Raw genomic sequence first — 16,672 nt, forward strand, 5'->3', positions numbered from 1 at the left:
TTGGAGATTTTAGGTTTATTATGGTCATCTGTACCGAGGTACAGTGAAAAGCTCGGCTTTGCATGCTATCCAATCCAATCAGATAACACTACATAAATGCAATCATGCCAAACTCAAGTATAATAAGATAAGATACAGAGTGCGTAATATAGTTCACAGCACTATATATCACAATAGTTCCAGAGACAAGGACCAATGGAGGTAGAGGAGAATCGGACTGTCTCGGAGGTTGAAGGTGGAGTCAATCGTGAAGAGTCTGGTCTGTGTGATGGACTGGGCTACATCTACAACTCTGCAATTTCTTGCAATCTTGGGCAGAGCTGTTTCCACAACAAGTTGTCATGCATTTTGACGGAATGCTTTCTATGGAACATCTGTAGAAGTTTGTAAGAGTCATTGGAGACTTGCCAAGTTTCTTCAGTCTCCTGAGGAAGTGGAGGTGCTGATGCATGTTTTTGCTTGATGTGCATAATTCACTGAAGCAATGTAATGATATTTTGCGAAGAACCTCTGAAAAACAAACACCTAGGTACCAGCAGATGGAACACTTTGGGATTACTGCATGGAAAGGCCTCCTTACCATCTAAAGGGGAACTATCCAACACAAATGGCCGGGTTTAAAAAAGAAACTTGGGTCATTAGCTAACTTTAGCAACTTGTTTGAGAATTTAAGTGCTACTTAGGTTAAGAATGTAGTTGTTAAATTTATGGGTCTAGACTTAACTATGGGAGATAGAGCTGGAAAGTGCTCAAGGCAACATGCCTATTCCCTTCATTCCCAGGGACTGCAATAGAAAATGCCCACTGCAAATGCCGTTAGTAAAAAGCAGAGTGCAAGGGGAACTCAGCAGGGGTGGCAGGCAGCATCTGTGGAGGGAATGTTTAGTTTAGTTTAGAGATACAGCATGGAAACAGGTCTTTCAGCCCACCAAGTCCACGCTAATCATCCCGTCACACTAATTTTATGTTATTCCACTTTCTCATCCACTCCCTACATACTAGTGGCAATTTGAAGAGGTCAATTAACCTGCAAACCTGCACATCTTTGGGATGTAGGAGGAAATCGGAGCACCAGAGAAAATCTGCACAATCACAAGGAGAACATGCAAACTTCACACAGACAGCACCCAAGCTCAGGATCGAACCTGGGTTTCTGGGGCAATGAGTCAGTGGTTCAACTAGCTGTGCCACTTTGCCGCCCGAATGGACAGATGCCATTTTGGGCCAGGACCCTTCTTCAGCCTAATGGATTAGAGGGGAAGGCTGGAAAGGAGAGGTTGTTGTGCGGCAAAGCCTACCAACTGACAGGTGGATACAGATGAGGAGAGAGGTTTGATTGGCACACACAAGGAGCTGCAGATGTGGGTTTACAATACAAAAACAAAGTGCTTAAGTAATTCAACAGGTCAGGCAGCATCTCTGGAAGAAATGGATAGACGATGTTTTGGGTTGGAACCCTTCTTCAGACTAGAGGCGAGTGAGTGGAGTTAACAACAAAGGCTAGTGGTGAGAAGGGGACAAAAGGGATAAGGAAAGAAGAGGAAGAGTGAAATGTAGAGGCTATGAGAGGGATATCGAGGGGGATGGGAACAGGGAAAGGTGAATAAAAGGAAAATGTGGGGCTTGGGGATGGGAGCAGAACTTACGGAGAAGGGGAAAGGACTGGGGTGACTAGAGTGTTGGCAGATCATGGGGGAAATGTGGGTGCATTAGGAAGGGTGCGAGCAGGAGGAAGAGAGGTGGGTAGGGGGATATTACATGAAAATGAAGAATTCAATGTTCATATAGTTGGATTGTAGGTTCCCCAAGTGGAGTACGAGGCGCTGCTCTTCCAGGTAGGAATTTCGAAGAAGTCATGTAGAACATATGCTGAAGAATACACAATTTTGGATTTGTTTAGACACGGTACGGTAGCGCAGCGGTAGAGTTGCTGCTTTACAGCGAATGCAGCGCCGGAGACTCAGGTTCGATCCTGACTACGGGTGCTGCACTGTAAGGAGTTTGTACGTTCTCCCCGTGACCTGCGTGGGTTTTCTCCGAGATCTTCGGTTACCTCCCACACTCCAAAGACGTACAGGTATGTAGGTTAATTGGCTGGGTAAATGTAAAAATTGTCCCTAGTGGGTGTAGGATAGTGTTAATGTACGGGGATCGCTGGGCGGCACGGACTTGGAGGGCCGAAAAGGCCTGTTTCCGGCTGTATATATATGATATGATATGATGATATGTGAAAGAGATATGGATGTTACAGGAATGGACAAAGATCTGATAGATGGAGCATAGTGTGGGACCATGCGAAGTAGTCCATTCTAACATGAAAAATGAGACCTAAACTGTGAAAGACTGCACAACTTTGAAACATAAGGGATCAGAGTTTCTTCATGTATTTTCCAAAAGGCTAATATTCATGTCCAGCAAATAACAACAAAAGCAAACAGAATATGATGGTTTATTACAAACAAGATTGAACCAAAATCAGGGAAGTTTTGTTTTAGTTGTATAGACATTGTTGAACCCACGTCTGGGGCACAACATTTATATTTAAGGAAGGATGTTAATACATTGGATGCAGTTCAAAGGAGATTTATGAGACTGATATCTGTAATTAATGGTTGCCTTATGAGAGGTTAAGGTGGACTTACATCCACCAACGTTTAGTGGAGAAATTGCAATGGAAAACTACAACAGGGTGGATGTGAGGGAGAATCTAGAACTATGGGGCTCATTACTTAAAAATAAGTCACTGTTTCTTTAAGACAGAAATTAGGGAAATTATTTCTTTTCACGGAGCGCTGCAAGCCTTTGGCACTCTTGGCTGCAAAAGGAACAGTGGAAGCAAAAGCTTTGCAAGTTTTGAGGTTGAGGTCGATGGAAACAAGAGAGTGAAAGGTCCATGGGGGGAGACAGGAATGCATGGTTGAGCCTGCACTATCTCATTGAATGAGAAATGGAAAGACCAAGTCAAGGGCGGCACGGTAGCGCAGCAGTAGAGTTGCTGCTTTACAGCGAATGCAGCGCCGGAGACTCAGGTTCGATCCTGACTACGGGTGCTGCACTGTAAGGAGTTTGTACGTTCTCCCCGTGACCTGCGTGGGTTTTCTCCGAGATCTTCGGTTTCCTCCCACACTCCAAAGACGTACAGGTATGTAGGTTAATTGGCTGGGTAAATGTAAAAATTGTCCCTAGTGGGTGTAGGATAGTGTTAATGTACGGGGATCACTGGGCGGCACGGACTTGGAGGGCCGAAAAGGCCTGTTTCCGGCTGTATATATATATGATGATAGGAGACATAGAACATAGAACATAGAAACAGGATCTTATAGAAACATATAAAATTCTTAAGGGGTTGGAGAGGCTAGATGCGGGAAGATTGTTCCCGATGTTGGGGGAGTCCAGAACCAGGGGTCACAGCTTAAGGATAAAGGGGAAGTCTTTTAGGACCGAGATGAGAAAACATTTCTTCACACAGAGAGTGGTGAGTCTGTGGAATTCTCTGCCACAGAAGGTAGTTGAGGCCAGTTCATTGGCTATATTTAAGAGGGAGTTAGATGTGGCCCTTTTTGCTAAAGGGATCAGGGGGTATGGAGAGAAGGCAGGTACAGGCTAGATGATCAGCCATGATCATATTGAATGGCGGTGCGTACAGGCTCGAAGGGCCGAATGGCCTCCTCCTGCACCTATTTTCTATGTTCTAGACCATGTTGGTCAGCAGACCTTCGAACTATCTTTAATCAAACTTTACCTTGTACTAAACGTTCTGCCCTTTATTCTCTATCTGAACACAGTGGAAGGGTTGATTGTAATCATGTTTAGTTTTTTTTGCTGACTGGATAGCATGCAACGAAAAAGCTTTTCATTGTACCTTGGTATACATGACAATATTAAACTAAACAAAACAAAACATGCACCAGTTTTCGTTGGTGGGTTGGTGGTGGAGAGAGTCAACCTGATCACATCTCAGATTATCCTTCCTAGCCCAGCACATGGATGTATTCATGAAGAAAGCACGGAGCACCTATACATTCTTAGAAGTTTAAAGAGATTCTATGCGTCTTTGAATACTCTAACATACTTCTGAATGAATTGCAGAACGTATCCTGACTGGTTGCATCGTGGCCTGGGATGGCAATTCCAATGCACGGGAATGCAAGAAGTTGCATTGAGTAGTGTATTTAGCCTGGTCCATCATAGACACAGCCCACTCTCCATCAATAGCATCTACACAAGGCTCTGCTTCAAGGCGGCAGCATCCCCACCATCTAGTCCACACCCTCTTCTCATTGCTACCACAGAGCAAGAGGTATAGGAGCCTGAAGATCACACCACCAGGCTCAAGAACAGCCACTTTCCTACAACTAACAAGTTCTTGAACCATTCTGTAAAACCCTAATCCTACCTCAACAACGGAACAATGCGCGATCCATCCCATGCATCACAAGAGCATGTATATTTTTCTAATTATGCTTTTGCACAGTCTACTTTCTTTTAGAAATACTATGTACAATTTACATACAGTTTGTTTTGTGTGATGTCTAGTTCTATGCAGTCTGTGGTGCTGCAGCATGCAAGACTTCCATTATACTTGTGTAGATGACAATAAAATCAACTTTAGACTTTACTTTAGAAATACAGCACAGAAACAGGCCCTTCGGTCCACTGAGTCCACACTGACCTGCGATCACCCCACACACTAGCACTATCCTGGTCTATGATGGACCAGGCTAAATTCACTTCTCAATGCAATTTCTTGTAGTCGATCTGCATCCCACTGTATACTTTGGCAACATTCCTTACTGTCCGCAACTCCAGCAATCTTGGTGTCGTCTGCAAATTTAATAACTCATCTACATTTACATCCAACTTATTTACATTGCAAAGAACAAAAGTCCCAGCATAGATCCTTGCAGAACTCTACTAGTCATAGGTCTCCTACTAGTATAATGCTCTTCTTCCATAAGCCGCTATTTTCTATGAATAAGCCAGTTCTGAACTCATATTCGTGAAAGACATTCTGGCCTTCCATCACAGTGAGGAGGGGACTGGAGGAGACTCACTGTGATGGATGTTTCTTTTTTTTGTGTGTTGGTTGGGGTTGTGTAATTTGCTTGTTTTATTGCTTTTATTATTGGACTGTGGGTGACTAAATTTCGTCCAATAGATATCTTGAATCTTGAATCTTGAATATGAACAGGTTGAATCCCGTGCATCTTAATCTTCTGGATCAGCTTACCATGGGGGACTTTATCAAATGCCTTGCTAAAGTCCATCTAGATAACATCCACTGCCCAACCCTTACTAATTACCTTGGCCAACTAAAAAAAAGATCAGTCAAATAGTTAGACTTGTCCTGCTGTGTACAAAGCGATGCTGACTATCCCTAATTAGCACATTAACTTCCAAATGGGAGTAAATCCTATCCCAAAGAATCCTCTCCGATAGCTTCCCTGCACTGATGCAAGGTTAAGTTACGGTCACATTGGATGGTAGGAGAGCAGTGAGGGGCTGAGTGGCCTACTTCTGCTCCTGTTCCTTTGCTCTTATGAATGAAATGAATTGGCACTTTCCTGTCCATTTTGTGTTGGCGGAAGGCTGACTTGAGCAATGGTTCCAAACCAAAGTGCAATGCAAAACATGCTAATATGCCACAGTAATCTATCAATATGGCAATGGTAAAATCACCTTGGAAAATGCAAAATATCAATGCTAACTGCCCTAAAGATGGGTCACCTAAATGTCACTAACCTCGGGACATGGAAGTTATTGGAAAATACAGGTTTCAAGCCATTAACAATGTTTAGTATGCATGGTCACGATTAGGATCATTTAATATTGAGGTACTTCTTACAGAGGGTGGTGAATCTAAATGAACAAAACTGGAAAAGATAAACTAGCAAACAAGACACGGCACAGCTATGAAAAACAGAAGCAGTTTATTCTGCCACTCGTTTGTATAAAAGAGGGAACAAACTGTTCTCTTTGGAAGATTAGCCAAGTGAAAAAGATGCAGAAGAATTTTAAAACAAAACAGAAAACCAAGCTCTGATTCTCAGTACACACAGGTTTCCTGGCCTTTTGCTTTCATTTCAGATTTCTCTCATCTATAGTAATTATGTTTTTTTTACAAGAATCACTTTCGATGACACTTGCAAGTTCTCATCAAGAGTTTATTTAATCCACGTTCTGAACCTTGATCCCAGCTAAGAGAATTCTTTTGATCTGTTGTAAAATGAGGCACAACAATCAAACATAATAATCTCAGTTCCAACTTCTGTGATTGCTGCCTTCAAAGTGTACACAAGCGAGTGGGTAATTTTCCTAAGCAGAAACAAATTGCCCTCCATTAACTACAATTTAAAAATGGGCACTTTAGACCCCACCAAAAACAAAGTCAGAAAATATTCAGTAATCCACGATTCTCATTTCAATCAGTTTACAAAGACTGGTCAGATGCTTTCAATTATTCAAAATATCATTGGCATTGAACTGAAGTGTATAACTCCATGCTGATGTTGAAGTTAAATACAGATGTCTAACTTTCAACTACACAGTGAAACTAGCACTTTGTGCTACTCTCAAATTTAATGGCACCTTTGGTTCCTCAGTCAAGTCCAGGAAACCAAGGCCTAGTGTGATTTGCCCTCTGTATGCAGTCCAGGGAAGCGCAGCAATTCTAGACAAGGAGCTGGCTCCTTGAAAACTGTGCCATTACAGAAGCTGCACCAAGAAGCCACAGATAAATAGTTCAGCTCAAACTAGTTAAAGGAGTGAGGTGAAAGAAAGCGGGGATAGAAACATAGCAACAAAGTAAAATTACGATGGTGCACTGACAGGATGGTAGAGGTGCGGCCTCACAGTGCCAGAGACCCAGGTTCGATCCTGACCATGGGTGCTGTCTGTGCGGTGTTTGTACGTCCTCCCTGTGATACTGTAGTTTTTCTCCAAGTACTAAGTTTTCCTCCCACATTTCAAAGATGTGCAGGTTTGTACGTTAATTGGCTTCTGTAAATTTAAAGTATTTAAGACATATAACTAGTGTACAGTAGACATGGACTCAGTGGGCTGAAGGACCTATTCTAAGCTGTATAGAGTCTATGTTTCATACCGCATGGAAACTTCAGGCCCCTTGGCACATCTTGCCCACGTCGACCATCATGCCCCATCTGCACTAGTCCCACCTACCCATTTTTGGCCTACATCTCTGTAAACCTACCCTATTCCATGTACCAGTTACTCAAAATGTAATGATAGTTCCTGCCTCAACTCCCTCCTCCGGCAGCTTGTTCCATACAACCACCACCCTTTGTGTAAAAAAGTTACCTCTCAGGTTCCCATTAAATCATGATTTTGTACACTGTATCTGTAAATTAAACTCTAAACTAAAATTTCCAGAAAAAGCTATTCAATCTCCAGCAATGATTAAAGTCTGACTGCAACAAAACTAACTTAACAAAGAGTCCGTGTTTGTTAAGTTTTGTTCAGTGGGTGGTGGTCAGGACATTTTGCAGCAATTATGATGTTCTACATCGCTGAAGCAGAAGTTACTTTGGAGTGATCTGATTTTCTGTGTTGGGTTTAGCAAACACTCAAAATGTCAGCAGAGGAACTTACCACCCAGTATTTAAATGAGGAGCCAGATAGTGAGATGCTGCAGGAAGCAGCAATATCTAAATGTTCACATTTTACAAGTATTGGCCAGAAGCTAGACAGTGAGCCACACCAATAGTTTCACAGCAAATATCGGATCTAATGAAAAAGCTGCTTATTGCTTTTGCTGAATATGCAGAATCGATGGATGATAGGGGAACCAAAAGAAAAGAAGCAGCAATAGCCAGATAAATGTCAATGCAAGTAGTAAAAATAAAAATCACCAAAGAAAAGTTGACAAACTAGTCCAACAACATGAAATCAGTTAATGTGCTTGAAAAGGTCAGAGGAGAGCATTTTCTTGGATGCTCACTGACTTCGGTTTTACCCCATTACTTTGATGCCGTACTCAGTTAAATGCTCCCTTAATGCTAAGGGCAGCGATCATCTCATGAATTTGGCTCTTTGGTCAATTATCCGTTAATGATGAGCAGTGGTGATCAGGTGAGTGAATTCCACTCCATTATACTGTGAATTACACTTACCATCACGTTTCTGATGATGGAGCTTAGACTAGTTTAGTTTCGTTTTAGTTTAGAAATGGAAACAGGCCCTTCGGTCCACTGAGTCCACATCAACCATTCTTCACACTAGTTCTATGTTATCCCACTTTGTGACCGATGGCACTTTCTCATCCACTCCTGAGAGATAATTTACAGAGGCCGATTAACCTACAAACCCGCACGTCTTTGGGATATGGGAGGAAACCAAAGCACCAGGAGGAAACCCGCGCAGTCACAGAGAGGACATGCAAACTCCACACAGACAGCACCTGAGGTCAGGATCGAACCTGGACCTCTGGTGCTGTGAGACAGCAGCTCCACCAGATGTGCCAGTGTGCGGCCCTTAATTGACGAATCGTCAGCTGGATTGAATTTGTCCTACTTTTGGTGAACAGGCATATCTGGGCAACTTTCCACATTGTTGTATGGAAGCCCCATTGCTGAGCTAAAAGCTCAGCTAGTTCCAGGGCACGTTTTGAATACTGCAGCTAGTGTTGCCTAGTCCTGTAGCCTCGTCTGTATCCAGCATTCTCACCCATCCCTTGTTATCATGCATAACAAATCAAAATTGTCCAAGGACTGGCTTCTGTACTGCATGGTATATCAGGATGAAAGCAAGTTACGAATACCTTGTTGTTAGTCATCAAACACAGATCCGATATATTAATCTTTACCTATCTTACACAGAGTCTTTAGAAATAATTCCCTGATGGGGCAATGAAGAGAACAGGTGAAACAACAAACTAACCTATAGAATACACAGACCTACCATTTTCTAATCTTTTTAGCTAACAAGGAGGCTTTTATGACCAAAAGTAACATTTTAATTTCCTACAATGAAAATATAGTATTCACCAGATGATATAGTTCATTGTTTCCCAGGTCCAATTCTTCCAGTTTGCAGAGAAGAGAGAGTGATCTGAAAATTAACAGGGCATCCCAATGTCAAATGTTTGTTGTTAATTCAACCATAGATAATCAGATTGCTGCAGCATTAATACAAGCACAGACTGCACAGGAAAGATCACACCACACAATGTTATATTTATTGGCGTACAAATAAACCACCATGAATAGCTTTATTCTCCAGAAAAAAGATTGAAGTTAAATTGCACTTTTGAATTTAACAAATACTTCACAAATGGAATAGTTACTTGCAATCAATTTTCATCCATTCCAAGGCAAAAGTGAAATTATAATATAATTTAAAATTCTTGGCACAAAGCAGATAAATCAATCTTTCACTTAAACTTAATGGTCTGACTGAGTGCAGAGGATGAGTTAGTGTTAAAGGTTTGCAATTATGATTAATTTTTTCTGTTCTTTTTACAAATATTTCAACAAGCAACGTGAGCTGAAACAGCTACAGTTCTCTCAAGTGTCGACCGGTAAAGGCGTGTTGCAGAGGGACAAGGGCTTGGATTTCCCAATCATTAAATACTTCAAGATACTTGCATGGGCAAGTGCATTCATTTGGCCTTATAAACGTGGCGAGATTTAAATTCCTATCATAGATGTATTATTCAAACCTTCTCGTACCTCCTCCTGTTCTGTGGAAAGCAAGGGGTGAATACTCTGCAACACTTCTAAAAAACAATTATCTGATTCATATACACAAGCTTCATCAAAATATCAGTATCCCACCTTCCCAGATGATAATTATACCTATATCAGCCAAGTTCAATTAATCTGAAGACGGCCGACTGATATGTGCTGTCGTATGCCAATTGTCTACGCATGCACTTTTCACGTTCGCAAGTTATGGGAGCAGAATTAGGCCATTCGGCCCATCGAGTCTACTCTGCCATTGCATCACGCTGATCTCCTAATCCCATTTTCCTGATTTCCCCCCATAACCCTGGACACCCATTCTAATCAAGAATTTGTCTATATCTGCCTTAAAAATATCCACTGGCCTCCTCAGCAACTCTGTGGCAATTGAGTTCCACAGATTAACTACCCTCTGACTAAAGAAGTTCTTCCTCACCTCCTTTCTAAAAGAGCCCCCTTTAATTCTGAGGCCATGACCTTTGGTCCGAGACTCTCCCACCAGTGGAAACATCCTTTCCACATTCACTCTATCTATGCCTTTCATTATTCTGTATGTTTCAACGAGGTCCCTCCCTCAACCTTCTAAACTCCAGCGAGTAGAGGCCCAGTGCTGTCAAACACTCGTCATATGCTCACCCACTCATTCCTGGAATCATTCTTGTAAACCTCCTCTGGACTCTCCTTCCTCAGACATGGGGCCCAAATTTGCTCACAATACTCCAAATGCGGCTTGACCAGCGCTTTAGAGCCTCAGGTATAAGAAAATAACTGCAGATGCTGGTACAAATCGATTTATTCACAAAATGCTGGAGTAACTCAGCAGGTCAGGCAGCATCTCGGGAGAGAAGGAATGGGTGACGTTTCGGGTCGAGACCCTTCTTCAGACTTTAGAGCCTCAGCATTACATCTGTTTTTCAGAAGCAGTGCGATTTGCTGTCAGATGGATTTCCTCATTGGGCGAGCATTAGCAAGCTCGAAAAGAGACCAGTTGTTTGTCTAGCAGAGATGAGAGGAGTGGAGTGGAGTGGTCAAACTAAGACCTCTTAGTAGATCCCAGTGTGTAATCTTCATCCATCGGGTTCTCAGAGGGCTGAGTCACAGGGGTGATCAATGTAATAATGCAAGGGATATCCTGGGAACATATGCTTGTACTCTCTGGCCTTAGATATGTTCTCTGGCCTTGGAGAACACATGCTGGAAGACTCGGTGGGCGGAAGGGCCTGTTTCCATGCTGCATCATACTTTCGATATCCTTCTTTGCTCACTTTCCATAATCTGAATTAAAAATCTATTTCTGAAGCATGTAGCCTTCACCTTGCAGAGGCCATCGCCGTTCAGAAATGCAACATGGGTTTCTCTTTAATGTCAGGGATCAGAAACCTAAGAACATAGTCCCCCCTACATTCTCATTTTGCTCTCTCCCTCAACTTGGAAGAAAGTACAAAGGGGAGAAACCTATAAAAGTTAATTAAGTTTAATTATTTTAAATTAAACCTACGATACAATTAATTAATTATTTAATACATCGGTTGTTTTTAAATTAATAAGAGTTTTGTTTTAGAGAAATATTACCCAAGATATTTTCCCCACGTGCTAATTTTTCATAAATCTTCAACCAGCGTTGTTACATCAAGTGTCAGCGTATGATAACACCCTGATCAAAACATTTAAATTTCACCCTTTATCAGCTAGAAGTTTCCATTCGCAATCTTATACCATCGTATACTTATACAAATACACCAAACAAAAGAATCAAACTTACTCTGGTAGCAAAGTCAGCAGGTTCTCTCTTAACTCAAGTGATGCCAGGTTCAAAAGACTAAAACAGCAAAAAGAAACACAAACATTTACAAAAAGGCATTTTAAAGAATGTAATTCAAGCAAGGACATTTTATGGTCGGTAAGCCTCAGGCCTTTAAAAATGCCATTCTGCAGAACTGGTCTGACAACTGACTATGAAATCTATGGAAATTCCAAGAATTGCTGTAGGGTGGGAGGTGAAAAAAAAACGAGACGGGGAGTGAGGTCTTCCACAGGGAAATAGGCCCCTCTGCCCAATTGATCTAATCCCACCAAGATGTCCCATCTAAGCTAGTCCTATTTGCCCAGTACTGGCCCATATCCTTCTAAACACCGTGCATCTTGTACCTGTCCAAATTTATTTTAAATGTTGTTATTGCACCTGCCTCAAATACTTCATCTGGCAGCTCGTTCCATATATCCACCATCCCCTGTATGAAAATGTTGCCCCTCATGTTCCTATTAAATCTTTCCCCTCCCATCTTAAACCTATCGCCTCCAGTTCTTGGGTAGACACAAAATGCTGGAGTAACTCAGTGGGACAGGCAGCATCTCTGGAGCGAAGGAATGGATGATGTTTCGGGTCGAGATCCTTCTTCAGACCCTCCAGTTCATGATTCCCTTCCCATGGGAAAAAGTCTTTGTGCATTCTTTGTATCTATCCCACTCATGATTTTATACACCTCTATATAATCACTTCAGCCTCCTGCGTACCAAGGAATAAAGTCCGAACCTGCCCAATCTCCCCCTGTAACTCGGCCCCTCAAATCCTGGCAACATTCTTGTAAATTTTCTCTGAGCTCTTTCCAGCTTAATGGCATTTTTCCAATAGCAGGATGCCCAAAACTGAACACAAAACTCAAAGCAATTGCCAAGACAGCACACCAATGCCTCTACTTCATTAGAAGACTTAGGAAGTTTACAAATGTGCCATAGAAAGCATTTTATCGGGATGCATCAAAACATGGTTTGGGAACAGCTCCATGCAAAACTGCAAGAAATTACAGAAAATTGCTGACACAGACCATCACACAAACCAACCTCTGTTCCAGTGACTCCACCTGCACTTCACATTGTCTCAGCAAGGTCACCAGCAGAATCAATAATCCACTTCACATCCATCACTCCCTCTTCTTCCCTTTCTCATCAGGCAATAGATATAGAAGTGTGAAAACAAGCACCTCCAGATTCAGGTACAGTTGCTTCCCAGCTGTTATGAGGCAACTGAACCATCCTACCAACAACCACAGAGCAACTTGGTCATTCTGCTGTAGGAAAGATGTAATTAGGCTGGAAAGAGTTCAGAGAAAATTTACAAGAATGTTGAAATGGAATACCTTGTCGGTGCTCTTTATGTGGCGACTCTTTGCATACCTTGGGTATGCAAAACAGAATATCACTGTGACTTGTCAATAACGTATCATTCATTCACTCAGAGCAGTCCTCTACCTAATTGAAGACCCGTCAGACAGTGTTAATCAGACTTTACTGGACTTTATCTGGTACTAAACATTATATTCTTTGTCATGCATCTGTACACTGTGGATGGCTCGATTGTAATCATATATAGTCTTTCCATTGACTGGTTAGCACACAACAAAATTAGAAGTTTTCATGCCCTTCTGGTTTGACTGTATGATCAATTGGCACTGAGATCATAGGGTCGTACAAGGAAGCAAGCCTTTCAACCCACTGCATCTGTGCTGACCACCACATTAACCCAATGCAAATCCCATTTAATTGTCCCCATTCTCTAACTCCCTCCAGATTCTACTACTCACCCAAGCACAAGTAACAATTTACAATGGTCAATAACCTTCCCAACCTGAACATTCTTGGGATGTGGGAAAAAACTGGATCACCTGGAGGGATCACAAGTGGTCACAGGGAGAACGTGCAAACTCCACTCAAACAGCACCCGAAGTCAGCATTGAACCTGATTCCTGAAGAGCGAGGAATCTGTTCTATTAGCTGCATCGTGGTGTTGCCAGATGGCTCGAGTAATGGCTGATTCAAATAATAACACATCTATGTTTGAAAAATCTCAGATGTTCAAAGTTGGCTCAATCATAATTATTATTGAATTCGGTGAACTGAATTTAGACAAGTACTGCCTCATGTGAAAATGGAATCAAAAGCCATGAATTTCAAAATAGCATTTATTTCATGAAGACTAGAATACAAAAACAGGGATGTAGTGCTGAGGCTCCTAGGCACTGGTCAGGTTGCATTTGGAGTATTGAGAGCATTTTTGGGCCCCATATATGTGGAAGGATGAGCTGCCTCTAGAGAGGGTCCAAAGGAGGTTTACGAGAATGATCCTGGGAATGAGTGGGTTAACATATGATAAGCGTTTGACGGTACTGGGCCTCTACTCGCTGGAGTTTAGAAGGATGAAGTGGGGCCTCATTGAAACTTACCGAATAGTGGAAGGCCTGGATTGAATGGATTTGGAGAGGAAGTTTTCACTAAAGTGGGAGAGTCTACGACCAGGGGTCACAGCCTCAGAATTAAAGGACGTTCCTTTGGGAAGGAGATGAGGAAGAAATGTATTTTGTTATAGGGTGGTGAATCTGTGGAATTCATTGTCACAGAAGGCTGTGGAGGCCAAGTCAATAGATATTTTTAAGGCAGAAATAGATAGATTCTTGATCGGTATGGGTGTCAGGGGTTATGGGGAGAAGGCAGGAGAATGGGGTTTGGAATGAGAGATAAATCAGCCATGATTGAATGGCGGAGTGGCCTAATTCTGCTCCTATCACTTATGACCTTATGAATTAATTCTGCTGCAGCACCATGTAACCTCTTGCAACAAGAGAAAACAGGCCACAAGACTATAAGGCAGAGGAGCAGAATTATGCCATTCAGCCCAGAGTGTCTGCTCCACCATTCAATTATGGCTGACCTTTTTTCCACTTGCAACCCATTTACCCGCCTGTCTTCTCCCTGTAACCTTTGATGGGCTTCCTAAACAGGAACCCATCAATCTCCTTTTTAAAAAATACTCAATGACTTGGCCCCCACAGCCGTGTGTGGCAATGAATTCCACATATTCACAACCCGCTGGCTAAAGAAATTCCTCCACATCTCCATTCTAAAGGTGCGTCCTTTTATTCTGTGGCTGTGCCTTATGGTTCTAGATTCTCCCACTAATGGAACCATCCTCTCCACCTCCACTCTAACTAGGCCTTTCATTATTCGGTAGGTTTTAATGTGATTCCCCCCCTCACCCCCCCCCCCCCCCCCCCCCACCCCCCACTCATCTCTCTAAACTCGAGCTAATCCAGCCAGAGCCTGCCTTTATAGTTTTCTCGCTCCAGCATGAACCACTCTCCTTCCACAGGTATAGAACTGGAACAGGTATACAACTGCTTTAATCAGCTTCCAACAAAGCACTGATATTAACGTCAGCCAGATGTGGAAGAACAAAATATGCACCGAATGAAAAGGTTGTAAATTATTCCCAGAACAGCCATTGAGTTGAAAACACAAGCTAAACTCTCCAGCACCTCTAACAGATTTGCATCTATTTTCTCCAGAGGGGGTGATGTTCAAAAGGAAAACATGCGGCACCAATCTCCAATGCCACCCACCCACCCACCACTAGATTGGCAATGAGTTAGCAGCTGCACACGAGACAGGCTCGGGGATGGCAGACTGTGTGAAATGGAAAAATGTTGCAAGGACATCTGGGATCACTTTACTATAGTTGGAGCAGAATACTTTGTTTTGGGCAAATGCACCAAACTTTACTCCACAACAGGCCTACAGAGGTTGGGAGGATTGGATGCTGACAATGACTGATCGAATTGATTGAAAGATGCAGCATAGAAACAGTCCCTTCAGCCCACCACTTCACACGAGTTCTAAGTTATCCCACGTATGCATCCACTCACTACAATTTTCCACAGGCCGCTTAACCCAGAAACTCATACGCCTGTAGGATGTGGGAGGAAGCCAGAGCACCCGGAGGAAGCCCACAAGGTCACAGAGAGAATAGGCAAGCTTCACTGAAATAGCATCCAAGATTAGCATCAAACCCGGGTGTCAGGCATTGTGAGGCATTGTGAGGCATTGTGAGGCATTGTGAGGCATTGTGAGGCATTGTGAGGCATTGTGAGGCAGCAGCTCCATCCTCCCTAACGAGTGGTCTGAGCTGCTCCCATGATACAAGTCCTCCACCATCAGCGCAAAAGGTGGCCAACAATTCACCTCGGTAACTGATAAAACTTTATAACTGCTGCCATTGCACAATGTTGCCGCCAATACATCAGCGTGAGGCTTCCGTAACCATTGCAGTCATCATGGTTACACAAGAATTGAGTTGGTTTTGTTTGAATGAGCTGAATTCAATGCGTTTGACATTATCACAAATCTATAATCTGCTTAAATTCCAGATAAATCCTTGATCATCTCTGTTCTAAATATAGAAATCGCATCTGCACACAAAGTGAATGGTTGAGGTTTTGCTGATGTTTTTTTAACCTAAAAAAAAACTTTTTTCCCCAGCCAAAATGTCATCAGGAAAAGCCATGGCAGTGTAATTGGCAATTTCTTCCCAAGGCATCCTTAACGGCTAAATGCTAAAAGCAGCAGAGGGTGTGAACAGAGTCAAACAGACCAAGGTGACCTTGAGTTTGACTTTCCGTCATTAAAGACTGAGCTGACCTCACGGGGATGGTGATACAAATGACCATCTTCAGGCAGACCTAGTCAGAAGCCAGAGAGGAGCAGGGAAATGGGCCAAGGCACCTGAATAGATCACAAAATCCCCCTCCTGCCCTCAATCCAGCAAACTGTGTAATGATAATTAGAGAAATTAATCAGTGAACATGCTGGTTATGCAAAGACAACATTCAAATCTAATGCTGGTTATGCAAAGACAATGTTCCAATCTACAGAGATCACAAATTGATTTGCACAAATTTATTTGTCATTCCCACATGACAAATGACCATTCGACAGCATTTGGTTACCTGGGGCATTTTACCCCCGAATCGAAAACCATGAAGAGTGCAAATTGGTGGGAAAAACAATGGCTTTTAGCTAACATGGATCAAATTTTAAGCAGATTAAAGGATTGCCATTATGCTGAGCACTCACACCATCCAACATTAGTCAAGGAAATCTTGCAAATGTTTTCCATAGATATGTCTGATGCTTTGAATGTCTGG

The 16,672-nt window shown here is 42.5% G+C and overlaps 1 protein-coding gene across 1 annotated transcript in view; it reads right to left on the bottom strand.

Annotated features, from left to right (window-relative positions):
* lrrc1 (leucine rich repeat containing 1) overlaps positions 1 to 16,672 on the bottom strand; it is a 111,242-nt gene that overhangs the window by 43,444 nt on the left and 51,126 nt on the right. The window contains exons 5-6 of the mRNA XM_078400082.1: positions 11,461 to 11,517; positions 9,003 to 9,066 (exon numbers count right to left, since the gene is read on the bottom strand). Coding sequence (XP_078256208.1) covers positions 9,003 to 9,066; positions 11,461 to 11,517 — 121 coding nt within the window. The remainder of the gene's footprint in view (positions 1 to 9,002; positions 9,067 to 11,460; positions 11,518 to 16,672) is intronic.

The sequence above is a fragment of the Rhinoraja longicauda genome, chromosome 5, assembly GCF_053455715.1.
Source record: "Rhinoraja longicauda isolate Sanriku21f chromosome 5, sRhiLon1.1, whole genome shotgun sequence".
In the NCBI taxonomy this organism is placed as follows: Eukaryota; Metazoa; Chordata; class Chondrichthyes; order Rajiformes; family Arhynchobatidae; genus Rhinoraja; species Rhinoraja longicauda.